Raw genomic sequence first — 16,735 nt, 5'->3', positions numbered from 1 at the left:
ATTCAAGGATAACAACATGCATAGATTTTCAATGTTCACATAGCAGGGAAGAGATTCTGAAAACCTGGAGGAGTTTTCTAAGTGTTGGGATGAGATTTCAAAACAAATGTCTCTCTCTCTCATGAATGAAATGAACATGATCAATGGACTGAACACTGTGGCCTGAAAACACCTCAGAGCCCCGTCTCCATGTATACAAATACAAACATGCATAAACAGACATTTTTTTTAAAAGCCTTTTAAGTTGCAGATGTTTTAAAACTCAAGTTACCGTTTATTTGTGTTGACATGTGAAACAAAGCAGTTGCTCGTTATGTAAGACTAGGGCCATGTTAATGAGGAAAAAAGTTAGGTTTCAAGAATAAAGTCATAATATTACGAGAATAAAGTCGGAATTTTGAGATGAAACTTGTAATATTATGAGAATAAAGTCATAGTTTTACAAGGAGAAAAATTAAAAGTTTATGAGAATAAACTCGTAATATTACAAGAATTAAGTTGTAATTTTACGGGAAAAAAGTCATAATTTTATAAGAGTACTGTCATAATATCACCAGAATAAAGTTGTAATTTTATATTTTAAAAAAATGTCTTAATTTTACGAGAAGGGGGATATTATACCATGAAAATATAAGTATTGCTGGCAAACGATAAAACAGGCGAGAGCACAGACAGCCTCCTTGGTGTCAGGCCGTGCCACTCACAGCCAACAGGTAATGCTGCCTGTGCTCTCGCCTCTTTTATACTTCACTGACAAAAGGAGCCATTGCTGCACTAAATGTTTTTGCTCCACTTCAGCATCTGCAGCTTGAATACCATCAGAAACAACAGTTTTCCAGTTTCCCCTTGTACAAGTGTAGCACCCCCTTCAGTGGTTAGACTTTGGGCTATGGTTCTGGTTCAATTTAAGTAGGGGGAAACACACATCAACATGGTGAGTCTCTCACACAGCACCAGTTGAAAGAGCACATAGTGGGACACTTTCCAGAGGGGGATTGTTGTTGATGAGGAGAGAAAGGAAAACTGAAGCATGACCAGATTATTATTTTGTTTAAATGACCTCCTTCTTTCTTATATCAACTGGAAATATAAATTGATGAGATTTCGAGTATATGTTTTGTAAAAGCTAATATCAGTGCATACTTTACAACCTTTGCGACAAGGGGAGACTCCTGAAGTAAGCTAATGCCGACAAGCATTGGGAGTCATTTTTGTGTTCTAGTGTGGACATTTTTTTTTTTATTATTATTTTTTTTAAAAAGTTTGTGCGGACAGAATTATTTCTTTAAATGAAGGGTAAAATATCTGTTTTCAAAAAATTCTTGTATACATGTAGACAGGGCCTCAAAAAACAACTTGCATCATAAGCCTATGTCCACATTAAACTTTGTTACTGAATCTCATGATTTCTGATCGGCTCTTATATATTTACTGTGATTATGCAAAGGAAGTCCAACATGCTTCAAACAGTGAGTGCGCATTATAGTCATGCAAAATGCACTGCAGTGCAAAAATATATATATATTAAAAAGCAGGACACCTTTTGATTGCATCTTAGAAAATATAAAACATTCAGAGGACACCTGAGAAATGTGGATGTTACCTTTGTTCTTTTGAGGGCGAAAATTGGTGAACTCATCCAGATAGCACAAAAAAAAGTATAAAAACATTACATACATCATAAAATGTATATACAAAAAACAACAAAATGAATAAAAGTTTTTCAGTGTTGTGCAGTGCATTCAGGGTAGTAATATTCTTTATCTTCAGTTATTTACTAAATCTTATTTTCCATCATATGACCTGAACTGGAGCTTCTGAGCCAAAGCTCTCATCATTTACAAAACACAAACCCCCTCCATTCACACCACAACTCTCCATCTCAACATGAGTAAAACAGGAAATGATTATGTTAATGACTCAGCCTCACAGATGGATGCGTCGCTCATGCTGCCTGTTTTCCTGAGTTTCCAAAAAAACGCTCTGCTCCATGACATTAGAACTGACCACAATAAAAGGTCATGACTCTGCACTGAACAAATTTCACGGTTTCACATTAGTAAAAGGTCGAGGAGCAGCCGAAACTGCGCCTAACCGTGTGCTTCGCAGAGGACTAGAACTGAAGTGTGTTGGTTGTGAGTGAGGAACAGTGGATGGATGTTCTTTGCAAGTTGAACATCCAAAGCCACAGGTATGTCTAAGACGGGATTCCAAGTTTCAACCACGCTTCAGGGCTTCCAACAACAAATGAAAAACAGGCTGCGAGCGCAGAACGGAAGAGCAGATTTGCGGCTCCTGCATGCAAGCCTATACATTGTTCATGATGGGAGTCACATTACAACGTATACCATGTTTCAGAGCCATTAGCGGAGACCCGAGTAGGTACTGTGGTGTGACTCACATCCAAAGCAAATCCTTACAGGAGAGTTCAGAGAGTTTACAGAAGATCACACAACAGAACGACGAGAGAGAATATTTCTTGCACTTGAAAGAAAGCACGTGCAGCACAAACAGGCACACGTGATGTTGGTGACACAACTGTGGTGCGCACAACTGTAGGCACAATCAAATCGCACTAAGTTCACATTTCCTCGACTCAGGACAGTCAAGCTCAGCAGTAGCGTGGACAGGGATTAACACTCAGCTCACACCGAGGAGTACAGACACACAGGAACCAGGCATCAAGACAGGGACTTTGTCTATCAAAAAAGGTACAAAACAATATTACCATGCACTTTATATCATGTCATAGAGAATTCTTTGTCAAATGAATGGATGTCCACATCCTCCACAATGAGTGCCGTTGTTTTTGTTATTTTTTTCTTTGCAGTTTACGAAATGGCCGCAAATATTACTCAGCATGCTTCAAGTGCGATATACAGTCGCTTTGCAGGAACAATGTCCGTTGTATTTGGTAGCCACATCACCAGAATCTCTTTTGCAACAAGGAACGCTAGAGCCGCAGGAGCTCTGTCACATATAACCGGCAGAGCGGTGGCTCTGTTGATGCTCACAAAGAAAAAAAAAAAACAAACAGGGCCATGCTGCGAGCTGCACCAAACAGAGTCGAAGTGGAGTGCTAGCTGCCACACAGAGAGAGTGCAGGATGGGTGCCAAAAAGTGAACAGTGGTGATCTGCAGCCCTTGATCTGCATAGTAAACATTACAATTGCACAGGTCTCCCCAGTGAAGCCATGACACAGCACAGACCCAAGGGCAACCTGCTGGATGAAGCCTGGTGAGGAGGCGGAGCGGGGCGGGGTGGCCGGGGAGAGGGTCAGAGCCAAAAGCCAAGAGCAGCGCCAACACTGGACGTGGAACAGATGGTGAGGGAGTGGTTGGGGTCACAGCCTGAAGCCAGACAGGTTTTGGGGGAGGATCCGGTTACTGAAGAGGGTGTCTTTGGTGTACAGAATCAGCCGAGTAAAGCTAGACTCTCAAAGCTAAAAATACATAAATAAGCAGGCAGGGGGGAGGTTGTGCCTGTGAGTTGAGGGCTGCGCGGTGTGTAGTGGAGACAAGGGGGTAAAAGCTAAGGCCACTCGTGGTGATAACGCCGTCCGTTCTTCTTCCTCTCCTTCTGCAGGTGCTCCAGTTCTGCTTCGTACATCATCTCCTGCATCAGGTACTTTTCCCTCCTCATGCGATCGCACAGATCCTTCGGCATGTCCGGAATGAGGTATGCTATGAAGGACTTGATCCCGTACACCAGGTGCTGAGGGGAGCATTAATCATTTATGAGTTACCTTCCATAGAGCTTACACGCTTTAGCTGCCAGTGTTTACATGCAAAGGTTAACACTGTGTGCACCACAACAGAGAATTTTATGTTCCCTGTAATGTTTTATAGATGTGTGTTATGCCAGTTTTTCTCACTGTACAAATCATTGCACAAGGAGGCAGCGCTGTCAGGGGAAAATCTTGTCAACTTTTCATGGGAAAAAGAATTAACATGGTGCATTTTTTTCTAGCTGGAGCACCATATAATCCAGCAATTTTCTGTGGGTTTTTTGGTGACAATTCCTAAACCTACTGAAGCAGCAATATTCAATTTAAGCATTAAAATCACCACAGTTGGACTTGTGAGGTTTCCACTGAACAATAAAGGCAGCATAAATTATTTAAAGTAAGAAAAATAGTACATCTAAAAAACATTCTGTAGTTTCAGACTTAAGAAAACATGCAGTGATTTAGCTGCTTGTCTCGCTGTTAAATGAAAAAAAGAAATGCTGACAGACCTCAAAGACAATGATGAAGGCCAGCCTGGCAGCCAAGACGTGCCAGAACTGCAGGGTGAATTCATACGGCACAGCGCTCCAGGGCGGCGCTCTGTAGTCTCTGTACCTGCAGTATCTGACTGGACTGGTGTTCTCCATCTCAAACACAGACAGGCTGCTGTTCATGTAGCCTCGCAAACACCTGAGGGAGGAGAGGAGAAGCTATCAGTCCCAAACACGAGCCACTCTGCCTGATATATCTACAGCTTACACATAAGTGCTTACTCATCCTCAAGGCGGTGTCCCTTGTTGACACATGGGCCATATTTGAAGGCGTAAACAAAGCGGGGGATGTAGTCTGAGGTGATGGCGATGACGAAGGCGTTGGTGATGACTGCCAGCACGCCGATTCCTTCAAGAATCCCATGCCAGATACCTGACAGCCAGCCCAGAGCAGAACATAAAGAAGACAGTCAGAAAAAAATATTGATAAAGCTGCATGACTTCATCTACAAGACAATGTAATTAAGCTTCATGAAGCAGAAGATTATGATGAACAACAAAGTGAAATTCTGCCCTCCATTTACTTTACTTAAGGTAAAGGAGCTGTATGCAACCATCTGTAATTTATAATCTGGGCCGGAATTGTTTGCACACAGCTCTTAAAATGGAGGTTGTTGAGTCGGTGGCGAGCAGCTAATGCTGCTAACAGCACAAACAATGCTAACAGCAACAGTGCTAACGGCAACAGTGCTGACTGACTTAACCAGGGGGGAATCAGACGTAGGGCTCAAAAGCACACCAAGATGGGGTGATGTACTGTTTGCTGCAATAATTGTGTTTTTCTGTGCTCACAGGGTGTGCTCATGTGTAGGGAAGAAATTCTTTGTAACATAGGTCAACATGTTACAGGATCGACCTGATTCTCCTGCTGCAATTAGCCGTCCAAAGTTAAACTATCCCCAGCTTTTAGTGTGGCTGCAATTCACTGCTGAATCAAACAGCCAAAGCTCGCTGAGCTTGGAGAGGCCCCTGCAGCTTTTACATAGGCAGCGCAAGGCAGCTTCACTACTGCTTCATGGTTTTTTTTCGCATAAGGTGGCAAATAGCTAGTCAGTGTGATGCATATTTTTTTTCCACAAGGTTCTTTCAGACTTTCCCAAGTACAACCAAGTGTGTTCCACAAAAACAACGAAAAAAAAAAAAAAATATATATATATATATAATGTGCATGTGCTGCCAGGCCAGCTACCACAACAAAGAACAGAGAAGCTCAGATAACAAGAAACAGAAGAAACATGACCTCATTTTCTGCTCAGAACAACATCACTCCACAATATCTGTACACAGCAAATAGTGGTTTGCTGCTATATTAATTCTCTGAATGAAGCAACTTTAATATTTTTTCAGAATGAGTTTCAACAGCCTCCAGAGGTGCTGTACAACATACTGTTTATATAAACGCGTAAAAGCCATATACTGTAACCAAGCAATTTGTTAACTGTCAAAATACAGCCTGTTTTCTTGGCTGCACTGGAGTTAAGACTTCTGCTGACAGTGGAGAAAAATCATCTCTCTGCTTGTTCTGCATTAGATTTTTCTCTGTATTATCAGTAGATTTTGGCTTAAACCTATAAAGAAGCTTTTCTTTTTGATTCTGTGCGACTGAAGCATCATGCGTTCATTACAGCTAAAGATTTCTAAATGTTTCAGGGTGGATTCCTCCTTTAATTACAGGGCAACGGGCCACAAGAAGCATTTGGCCATATATTATACTGCAGTTCGAGGGTGTCGTTTGTAATCATATGGGGAGATGGGATGGTGGGAGGCGAGGTGCAGCATATGGCAGTACAGAAGAAAAGGATATGTGAACATACGTATCTATCCCCATAGGATGGAAAATGTTTGGTACCCACAATGTTGCACTGTTGGCAATATGTGTCTGTGATCTAAAATACAACAGATGCTGTTGGTGAGACACAGAGCGGAGGTGTGTGGGGGCGGTCAGAGATCACACTGACCTATGTCAGTGGCTCGGGCAGGCATGGGTCTCCTCCACTGAGTGACAAACTTGTAGGCGTCAAGGCGAATCTCAATGATGTTGTTGAGCAGAGCGAGGAGCGGAGCCAGCGGGAATGCAGCCACAAAGATGGTGGTGAAGCCAAACTGGAGAACTGCAGAGGGAAGAACCGTTTGGATGAACTTCAGAAGACGTCTGTCTCAACTTTGGCACCAACAAGGTACATACTCTGAATTTTTCCCCTTGCTATCAGTCAGATATAACACTCAAAGAGAGTCTGATGTTTTACCCATTTCAAGGTATTCGTCTACCAGTCCATGGGCGTTCATCGGCTGCAGATTCCAGTCTTTGTCCCACTGTGGAAGCTGGGCTTTATTCTCTACATTCTGCCCTCCACCACCTCCTTTCTTCATCTTCCTACGAGACCACCAGTTCTGCAGCAAACTGAAAACGTAGCAAGTAGCTAACTGTCAACTCAAAGCAATTATTTCTGACAATTCACTGAGCGCTGCTGGAGCCCTGTTACTAAGCCCCACACGAGCGGATTTGACGCGTTACAGTGGGAGAAAAGCCTTTTCATATGCTAATGAGCTAAAGGACAAAAAAACGACACAAATTACACAAGGTTAGTAAACTGCCAATCACTTCAATTTACAGCAATAAGGATAAAATGTTGCATTCCTCGTTAAGAAAGTACCACGTGATTACAATGAAATATTACTTACGGATAACCGAGCTCCATGAAGTTGTTCCAGATTTGTTTGAAGAACATGATGACTCCCATTTGCAGGCACAGATCTATCAAACAGCCACTCGGGTGACACTGAGAGAAATATATTGAAATAAAACTGTAACATCCATATTTCAGGGCCTGTACTTGAAAGCCATGAGTAAATCCTGGGGCACACTTCATCCCATTCTGTTTTTTGACAATTAAAAATCAAAATCCTAGTAATTATGTGGGAGATTAATGGGTTCACGTAGTAATATGCATGCAGATCATTAGAAAGATAAATTACATGATGATTCTAAATATATCTGAAAACAGCAGGCAATAATCAGCGCATTTATGGTGATGTCTAATTGCACTCACCTCCTCCAGTCTCCATCGGTTAAAGAGTTTATTGTATTTTCCAGGCCTGCCAGCAAACCTGAACAGATTAAGATTGGCAACATTAGCTCTGAAATTCAATCAGAGGAGAACTAATGAAGTCTGAGCAGGAAACAAAAGACACTTAAAGGTGCTAATTGTGTCCAATAAACCACGGCTTGGTTAGATTTCTAGTCAAGGCGGTTGTTGTAAATGTTAAAAACATGGTGACCAAAAATAATGATACAGTGAAAAGGGAGTCTTGGTAGATGTCATGACATGGGAGTTTGAAATGAAACATCTTTGCACAATTGGCTCATTAAATTCACTGTAAACATGAACTGCAGAGTTTGTGGCAGCCAGCCTACCTTCCCAGAAAGAAAGCGATGTAAAATGTGGAGCTGTTTAAATTTACAAACTGGAACAGGAACATCTTCAGAGAAAAGCTGTTCTCCCACTCAGACTCTGTGCGTGGGTGCTCTGGGGGGGGGGGGGGGGGGGTTATTTAGGTTGGACAAGGGAGAAAATGAACACTTGCAAAACATCTGGGATACATTTCTGAAGGTATAAATGGACATTGCTTACCTAAATTGGTCAGCAGATAGGCCACTTTTTCATACACCTGACAAGATGACAGCACTCGTAAGCATCAACACGGAAAAGGTTGAGGAGGATCATATAAAAGAGAACCAAAGAGAAAAAAAACAAAGAGTCTATGTGGCTGTGGATGTGAGGTTTCCTGGAACATAGTTCTAAGTAAATGTTACATTAAACTTTGGTTGGACAGAAAATGTAAACGTGCCAGATGACGCTTGTCCAGACACTTACCACGTTGAGAGACATGATGATCATGAAGTTGATGCAGACGCCGGTGCCAGAGGTGGCAAACTGCCAGTTCTTCTTCACAAAGTACCAGCCGAAGGAGGCAAACTTCTCCATCGCGATGAGACGGAAAACCACCACAGCAAAAACGGCTGTCAGGACGAGGGAAATCTTAGCGGAGATGATGGAGGGAGGGAAGCAGAGAGGAGGGGATACGATGAGCACCTCAGTTTAGGTTGCTTAAACTTATCTTACCATGAATCTATTGATTAAGAAGCAACCACTCAGGTAAGCAAACTCATCACTCAAATGTAATGTGCAAAGAGGAGAAATTAGGCCATCACAAAGATCACATTTAGTTCCTCCTAATGCACTTTTTGTCCAGCAGGGGGAGATGTAATGCCACAGCATAATAAATGCTCCAAAGGTGGCACATTAAATAACTGTGATCTCACTGTGAGCCTGAATCCCAAAAGAAGAGATTATTCAAAGATCAAAGGTTTTACCATGAAAAATATTCCGGACACAGACACCATGAGCCGGCTGAGTTTGTCTGAGAAGGGCTGGAAAGGCTCGGGCTTGCCAGAGATAGGGTTGACTCTCTCCACCCTGGAGTACTTGGCTTCAAACTGAGGCCTCAGCTCCTCCTGATTCACAAAACACAATCCAGCGTGAGCTATTGAACTGTGTCGTCTTTTCATATCATGTAAGCGGTGTCAGATTTACAAGACGCGCTAAATTGTGGTGAATCAAATGATCTATTTTTGAGGATATTGCTGACATACCTCTTCCTCCTCCCAATCGATGAGATCCCAGTCATAAGTCAGTTCTGCCCTCCTCCTTTTCCAGAACTCCAGGAATACTGTGGCTGCAGAAGCATCAGGAATCAATTACATTATTGACTGACTTTTGATAGGAAGCACACAGTGTGATTGATAATCAGGAGCCTGCCATTCACAATGCAAACACCACACTGCGGACAGATATCCTGAGTGAAACGCAGGCTGCAGTGATGTGCACGGGCCATTATTAAAACTGATTACAGCCATCAGTTCACAGACTGCTTTCGTTTCTGTAGAGGAGTTCAGGGAAAGTGGCAACAGCAAATAGGCTTTACTTGTACAATATTTCACCCCCAAGTCTTGTCTTTGTCAGGCGAGATCCACCCTGTGTTGAAAGACTTCAAAAGTGAAGCTTTCAGTGGGCAGAACTCACTCTGGAGGCATTGTTTCCTTTGTGTTGGACTCTATTGTGACTTGAGCTGCACATAACACACGAAATGATGTGGATAATCTTTTTCTGTCAAGACTCTGCATGTATTCTGGCTTATTACATCTACATAACACAAAAAAAAGCTTTTAAAAAAGCTGAATGGAACACACGCTTCAGAATCAATATTTATGTGGTTCAATATACCGTATGTGGAAAAGTTTGTCATTGAAGCATTAGTGCAGAGACAGAGACAGGCAGGCCGCGGAGTCAGTGGAAAAAAAAGAAACTACAATCACGTATGATCTATGATAGACAGCACAGTGTAACACTACACCACTGATTCAGCTGTTTTGTCAGTTTTCATTAGACATACATTTTTTACACATGTGGGATTTTGTAGCGGTGGAACGAACGTCTGATGATAACTGACATGAGTGCTGGATCAGTGCTGTGCAGCCTTAAAACAGCTCCTTCATACATCTGAACATGTTACATGTGTTTGGAGCTGAAACATTTGGTGGACTAAACTACTAACAGAAAATGGTTGTGAATTATTTCAACGGTATACAAGGCAGGTTTATAAATCACTTTCCCTCTCATTTACTGTATGTCTTTTTTTCTGGGCTGTGTCTGTGATTTCCATTGCCTCCTGTTGGATGTCTGCTGCGTATGGTCTGGCACCTGGTCGCTAGGGCTGGGCATCTCTAAAAATTAAGATACTAATACCTTAACCAGTACCCTTAAAGTGATACCAATACTAATAGATTACTTTATTTGATCCCTTTTTTCCTTCTCCATTAGATACCCATCATGTAAATGGGAGCACTCAGTTGCGTAAAATGCCACCAGATGCCACAGGCATGACGTATAGACATATTTTCACACATTTGGTGGCATCTTGGCACGGTGAACTGCCAACTCTATCAAATATGCTGCACTTGATGTCACCTCGCCACAGACTGTGTGGGTTGTAGCTGTTGCAGTTGTAGGCCAATCACTCGCAGCATTATATCAAAGAATGCTTGTGATGATTGGCTGCAAGCAAAGCAATACAGATATAAGATATAATTTTTCTTTTCCTTTTACTTTTTCTTTTTCTGATCTCCAAAAGGATCAAATGCAGGTATTGCTTGACTGGAGAAGTTTTGATACCACTCCAAACTGGATTATTTAGGTTTTATTAATTTTTATTTAACCCATATTTAACCAGGTAAGTCCCGTAAGATCAACAATCTCTTTTTCAAAGGAGACCTATCCTCAGAGGACACCTGGCCCTGTTGGTCTCTAAAATTAAATAAAGTTTTATTAAGTTCCAACCTCACTGCTTGCTGTGCCCAGGAACGTCCCAAACATAGCAAAGTAACAAGACATTAAGAAAATACCAGCAGAGGGCAGAGTCTCTACAGACAAATACAGCAACTCATACTTCAAGTGGGTCATAAATGATGATTGGGAACAGATTACTTATATATGAATCAGTACATTGTTTGTTTTTAGGAAAATCCTGCATAGTATACCTTCAATAACTGAGTTGTTTTTTCAAGAAAAACTGCCAAAAAAAAATCCTCAGGGCCAGCTACTCAGCTATATGAAGTGGCTGCATTTCTTTGTCCTGTTTGATAGTAGTGGGGGTTTTAGACTGTTGGTCACAAAAAAAGCAATTTCCGGACATCACCGGGGGCTTTTGGACAGTTTTTACCATTTTGTGACATTTTTAGATCAAGCCATTAATCAAGAAAAGAACCTGCAGATTAAATAGTACTGGGGAATATATTGATACTATATCAATACCATGATATGAGACTGAATATCTTCTTACATGTTGGATACAATTTTTTTAAGTGTTGTCTTTTCATGGTTTAAAAGGCTGCTTTAGAGTAAAGTAATATAATTTTATTTTATTTTATTTTATTTTTTTATTCATAAAAAATCTCATTGTGAAAATATTTTGTGAAAGCACCAACAGTCAACCCTACAATATAGATACAAGTAAATGGTCAAAAATATTGTGATATTTGATTTTCTCCATATTGGTTATTCCTAAAATTAATTAATGCGGATTGTTGGTTGCATCCCCACACATAGTTTTGTTTGTTAATACAGTTAAAGTAAAACTAAATGAGAGAAGAAGATACATTTGGGACACACAAAGGCACTGTGGCCTTAAAAAGCACCAGAATATGAATCTTCAGTCAGAACAACTCTGACTGCTGTTAAAGATGTTGAAGTTTAATATAGCTTGACCCACTTTTGTTTTAAGAGAGAGAAAAGCAGCCTTCTCAGATGCCTACGTTCGGTCCCTTGGGCAAACCAATTTTTCATCTCTAGCTCGCTCACACACAGCAGACCTAGAGTGCACTCACTCAGCGCTGCAGTACTGTTACTTTGGTCCACATTGCCAAAAGCCTTCATGCAGGATTCCGAGCTGCAGACCTCAGTCGGCGAGGCTGGCTGGACCTCCCTCGGCTCTCCTTGGCCTTCATTTAGCCCAAACACAGAACATGATGTGCCAAGAGTTCCCTCTGGGTACAGGTGATTATTTACCATGCTGGCAGATAGGTTGATCTAGGCCAGACGCCGCTCACACGTTACATTATGAAGATATTAAAGCTGGGGGAACCATAACCGCCTTTTACTGCTATTATGGTGCAGCTCTGCAACCCAGACAGCCGAATGATACCGTCTCCCCTTGGAGAAATGTTTAATTATCCGACTAATTACATCAGGACGGCTCTGGGAGTATAAGTGCAGATGCTCAATCCTAGAAACCTGACCACTATTTATTCACTGACAAATGTATTACAGAGCGAGGATCTTCTGTTTGCACTGCAGTGTGTTTACCGTACTGAATTCTCCGTTGAGAAGCTTAATGTGTTTGGAGGAGCTGAGAGCAGAGTGGAAGCATGAGCATTGACACACTATTGTATAAATAGATTTGGATTCCAGAGGGGTTTGTATCAAGCGAGGCACGTCGCTGATGTAATACAACAAGTGTTCACAAAACCAGGAAAAGGGAAAAACAGTAGACAAAAAACAGCCTCCACTTACCCCAAATAGCCATGAAGATAGCAAAGAACACAGTGCCGCCATTATCAAACAGATGGGTCACCTAGAAACACAAGCACATGAAGGGCTGCTCTGAAAAAGTGCTTCCTCAAATGGTGCCATGAAACACAAGTATGACTTTGATGTATTTTCATATTCAGCAGCTTCAAATTCATGCCAGGGCTTTGTGATCAACATTTTACTTCAAAGTTTCGTGCCTCACATGAGATATTTGTTACAGGAATAGTTTGACATTATTAGAAATCAGCTTTCTTGCAGAGAGTTATAAAAAAAGACTTATAGCAATCTCATATCGACCAGTATGCATACTTCAAAAGAGAGCCATCAGGATAGTAATAATGTGGGATATAGGGAGCACACAAACACAGTTTTTAAAGTCACATGCATTCATAGATCTGTTCAAATTTAAAACTGCAATTATTATCATTTTTAGAGCAAGAATTAATTCACTTCTGGGCAAGATTCAAAAAATGTTTTGTGACGGGGGGTGGGGTGTTATAATTTAAGAGAACTTAATTGAAAAAAACAATATATTCATACAACTAAAAAGCGTCTGTGTATTTCTGTGTATAGGGTCGGCTTATGGAATGGGTTGGGTCACCTAAATCTATTTTAAAAAACACCATTTACAGTGGACATACAGTACATTGTTGTGTGCACAGTAGTAGTAGTTACATTGCTGCCCTCTCGCTCAATACTGTACCAATTTCAAAAACTGCTGTCTCCATAGAGAATCCGATTAATGAATTCTAAAACCCGCAAATCTGTACATCTAGTTACCTCATCTCAAAGTCAGTGGGTTTTTTTTAACGGGTGAAGACTTTCACACATTCTTTTACGACGTGAAATACATCAGTGAATACCCCTACTGTGAACTTTAAAGTGTTTATGTGTCTTACAAAAGGTGGTTGCTAACAGGTGGCTAAATGAGTGGCTACAGAACATTATGATGCCAAACTGCGCGGAGCACGGCTATACAGCCTTGTAGCAGTGGCGATGCGACAGTAGTGCAGTTCGTTATAGCCTAATTTTAGCTTTTCACTTCTGGTGATTGCATTTAAGCTGACTGATCCCATAGGTTTTTTGATGAGGGAGCCAGGGTGAAGTTAGCTTCCAGGTTGGCCAACAGAAAAATGTCATCCGTGGGGCACAAACATAGACACAAATATGTGAAAATATGGTCCAGGTTGTAAAATACCAAACTTACCCCTGAATGCTTACAAAAACTAGGTGTAAAATTGATACATTGTGGCTTTTAACCTTGCATAAAGAAAGGCCAGCTGTGGACCCTTGTTTCCAGCTAATTTAAGATGATCGTTTGCTGGCTGTAGCTGCATATTTAATGGGAAAATGTGAGTGGTGTTGATCACCTCACTTAACTCTTGGCAAGCATAGAAAGTATGCTTGAGAGTATTTTCAAACACATCTAACAAAACCTTTGAAATACTGATTTTTGTTTCAATAACTTTGATAAAAAAACGAATGAAATGGGTTTTGAATACATCAGTATTTCAATATAATCCATTTATAGCTCCAAGATGTCTGTGATCATGATGTACACTGATTCAACTGAGACAACTTGACAACTTTCTAGTTTATGTGGTGATGAAAGTTTTAGGACTTAAAAATGTTTGTAAGGAGAAATACAGACATGCTGAAATACTGTAAAGATACTGATTAATTCCAGAGCTGCACTGACCTTGGCGTAGACACAGCTGTCACTCAGCGTCCATGGCTCACAGGTCTCCTCACACATGGCACACATGATGGTGGTGTTGGCTTCACAAATCTCTTTACTGATGACACAACAAACCCGGGAAATGTCAGTAACAATCAAGAATGTGCATTTGTTTAAATTCTACATTGTACATCAATATATCTTACACAGTATGCAGGTTGTGTGAACTGACCTGACTTGGCTGGAGTCCATAGTGAAGAGGCCATAGAGGAAGACAAAAACACCGACCAGGGCGGCAGGGATCAGCATGCCAGTGTACCAGCCCAACCATGCAAAGTAAAGACCAATTTTCTCACCAAAGTAACGCCTGGGAGAGAGAAGGAGAGACAGCCTGGTCAAAATCCACCATTAAATTGTGCTGACTGGTAATCAAACCTGTACATGGATATTGCGTTAGAGTTGAGGGTGTAGTTAGTGTACTGTAGTAGCTTAATTGATAGGAAGGCTTCTGGGCTGAATGGTCACACAGAGTATAACACTGTGGTGGGAATCAATAACTGTATCTGCCTCCTAACCACAGCTGTCAGGGTGTCCTTGAGCAAAACACAAATCTCGGGACAGCTTCAGTAAAGCAGCTCAGTGACTATTAGCTGCATCAGGTAACTCCCAAGTGTGTATGCAACACTCTATTAACAGTGAGAAAAAATAGGGCTGTAAAAAAAAAAAAGAAAAAAAGGAGAGTCAACAAATCTTATTACATGCACACTAGCATCCCAGCCATGGTCTCTGGTTTCTGGATGAAAACTGATACAGACTAGCTATCTGTAAACCAAGATACAGAAGTGAAAAATGTGAAAAAAAAAGTTCTTAAACTCGATAGAGAGAGCACTCATAGATAAGACAACCACATGGAAATAATTATTATAATAATAACAATAATAACCTTGTATAGCACCTGTTATACAAGAAATGCAATACATGAAAGCGCTTTACATGCGAGAGTACTAAAATTTAAAACCCAACAATTATATATACACACACACACACACACACACACACACACACACACACATATATACATATATAAACACATTAAATAAATAAAATCATTATACAGCACATGCATGCCATAACTCCAGAGGTGAAAAACAAATAAAGGAAATAGAAATATAATAGATGCATTAAACAACAAAGGTCAAAACAGTAAAAGCACATAAAAAGTACAAAATACATTTTTAAGAAAAACAACCATAATATGCAATAAAAATAAATAGAAGGTGGGATTAGTTAAAAACAATAGCAAAGAAAGAAAAATCTAAGCAATAAATGAAATACCTGAAAACTAAAGTTACTCATCAGAATAATGAAAAACCAAAAACAAAACATGAATCCTTCAATAATTGCTTTTTAAGCCACTTGCTGCTCACGGAAACAAGTTGCGAACGAGTATAATGTTGATTCATCGAAATTATTACTTATTTCAGGGTTCCCACACCTTCTTAAACATCAAAGTCAAGTACTTTTAAAGGACTTTCGAGATCCAATTCCTTCATATTCAAGAACCCAATACAGCATAGTTATTTAAGGTTCATAGTTAAACAAGTTAGATCAATGTTAATGACTTAAACACTGAGGATTTATATAGTGAGAACAAGCTCTTCAGAAGCTCATAGACAACAAGTAAAAAGAGAGAGAGGCTCGCATGTGTGAACACTGTCAAAAGCACTTCAGTTTCTATTCTTGCAAAAAATATATATAAAATCAAGCACTTTCAATGACGGAACACTATTTATGTCTTTTTTCATAAACTTTCAAGGCATTGCTTTTCTTCAGTCAAATTCACAAACATTTAAGATTTCAAGGACATGTCACTGACACGCAGGCACTCTGGTTTTTACACATCCAGCAGACGTGTTTCTGTCCAGCTGGTAAATGTATGTCCAATAGTCATTTTTCTTTAAGCTCTGTATTTGGTCTCTACCATCTCCTGAGGGAAAATCCTGGCTCTTTGGCTGCCCAATGCTCTACTATGTTCACCAGCTAGGCTTTAACTGTGTCTGTCTGGAGTCTGACACTGAGCAGGCGGCGCACAGTGGGTTTCTAAAGCTTTTACACTGAAAACAGCTGCCTGCTGCAGCCAAAAATAATGCTTTGAGTGCTCTATAAAGCCAAGGGGAGCTGCTGATTTGGGTGATAATTCTCTTTAGGTTTATCACTACAACCGACCCTGTTACATGTGGCTTTCACATTGTCATTTGATTGTTAAAATAAATATATCAGTTGTAGGTGCTTTAACTCCGATATAGAAAAGTCATAAAGCAGACCTTCTTATTGATTTGTAACACTTCCACAACTAACACAACTGGAGATGTTAAAGGGATAGCTACCTTGATAAAAACAGTTTGATAAAATCTCTAATTGTTGATACATTTATACAATTTCAACAGTCATTTAACCTTGATTAGCAACACATGGAAGAAGTTTGCCTAAAGGGCTTGCAGAAAGCCATTTCAAGATGACCCCTCCGCCCCCCCAACCCTTTTTTTTCCTTTTTTTAAACCATAAACATAATTTTTGTCCTAACCCCTTCTGGAGGAAATCTCAAGGCAAACTTTTCCCAACAGCATCTTA

General features: G+C 40.5%; 1 protein-coding gene across 3 annotated transcripts in view; it reads right to left on the bottom strand.

Annotated features, from left to right (window-relative positions):
• Positions 1-613: 613 nt before the first annotated feature.
• ano3 (anoctamin 3) overlaps positions 614-16,735 on the bottom strand; it is a 53,410-nt gene continuing 37,288 nt past the window's right edge. For all 3 annotated transcript variants that reach the window (XM_042495387.1, XM_042495388.1, XM_042495390.1), the window contains exons 11-25: positions 14,337-14,471; positions 14,126-14,222; positions 12,409-12,469; positions 8,934-9,016; positions 8,655-8,795; positions 8,155-8,319; positions 7,912-7,948; positions 7,695-7,806; positions 7,330-7,387; positions 6,962-7,059; positions 6,526-6,680; positions 6,238-6,390; positions 4,502-4,652; positions 4,238-4,418; positions 614-3,715 (exon numbers count right to left, since the gene is read on the bottom strand). In XM_042495387.1, coding sequence (XP_042351321.1) covers positions 3,533-3,715; positions 4,238-4,418; positions 4,502-4,652; positions 6,238-6,390; positions 6,526-6,680; positions 6,962-7,059; positions 7,330-7,387; positions 7,695-7,806; positions 7,912-7,948; positions 8,155-8,319; positions 8,655-8,795; positions 8,934-9,016; positions 12,409-12,469; positions 14,126-14,222; positions 14,337-14,471 — 1,810 coding nt within the window. In that variant the 3' untranslated portion in view covers positions 614-3,532. The remainder of the gene's footprint in view (positions 3,716-4,237; positions 4,419-4,501; positions 4,653-6,237; positions 6,391-6,525; positions 6,681-6,961; positions 7,060-7,329; positions 7,388-7,694; positions 7,807-7,911; positions 7,949-8,154; positions 8,320-8,654; positions 8,796-8,933; positions 9,017-12,408; positions 12,470-14,125; positions 14,223-14,336; positions 14,472-16,735) is intronic.

Source organism: Plectropomus leopardus, chromosome 11 (assembly GCF_008729295.1).
Source record: "Plectropomus leopardus isolate mb chromosome 11, YSFRI_Pleo_2.0, whole genome shotgun sequence".
In the NCBI taxonomy this organism is placed as follows: Eukaryota; Metazoa; Chordata; class Actinopteri; order Perciformes; family Serranidae; genus Plectropomus; species Plectropomus leopardus.
Note: the sequence above shows the minus strand (reverse complement) of the source record. Positions and strands in the feature narration are given on the sequence as shown.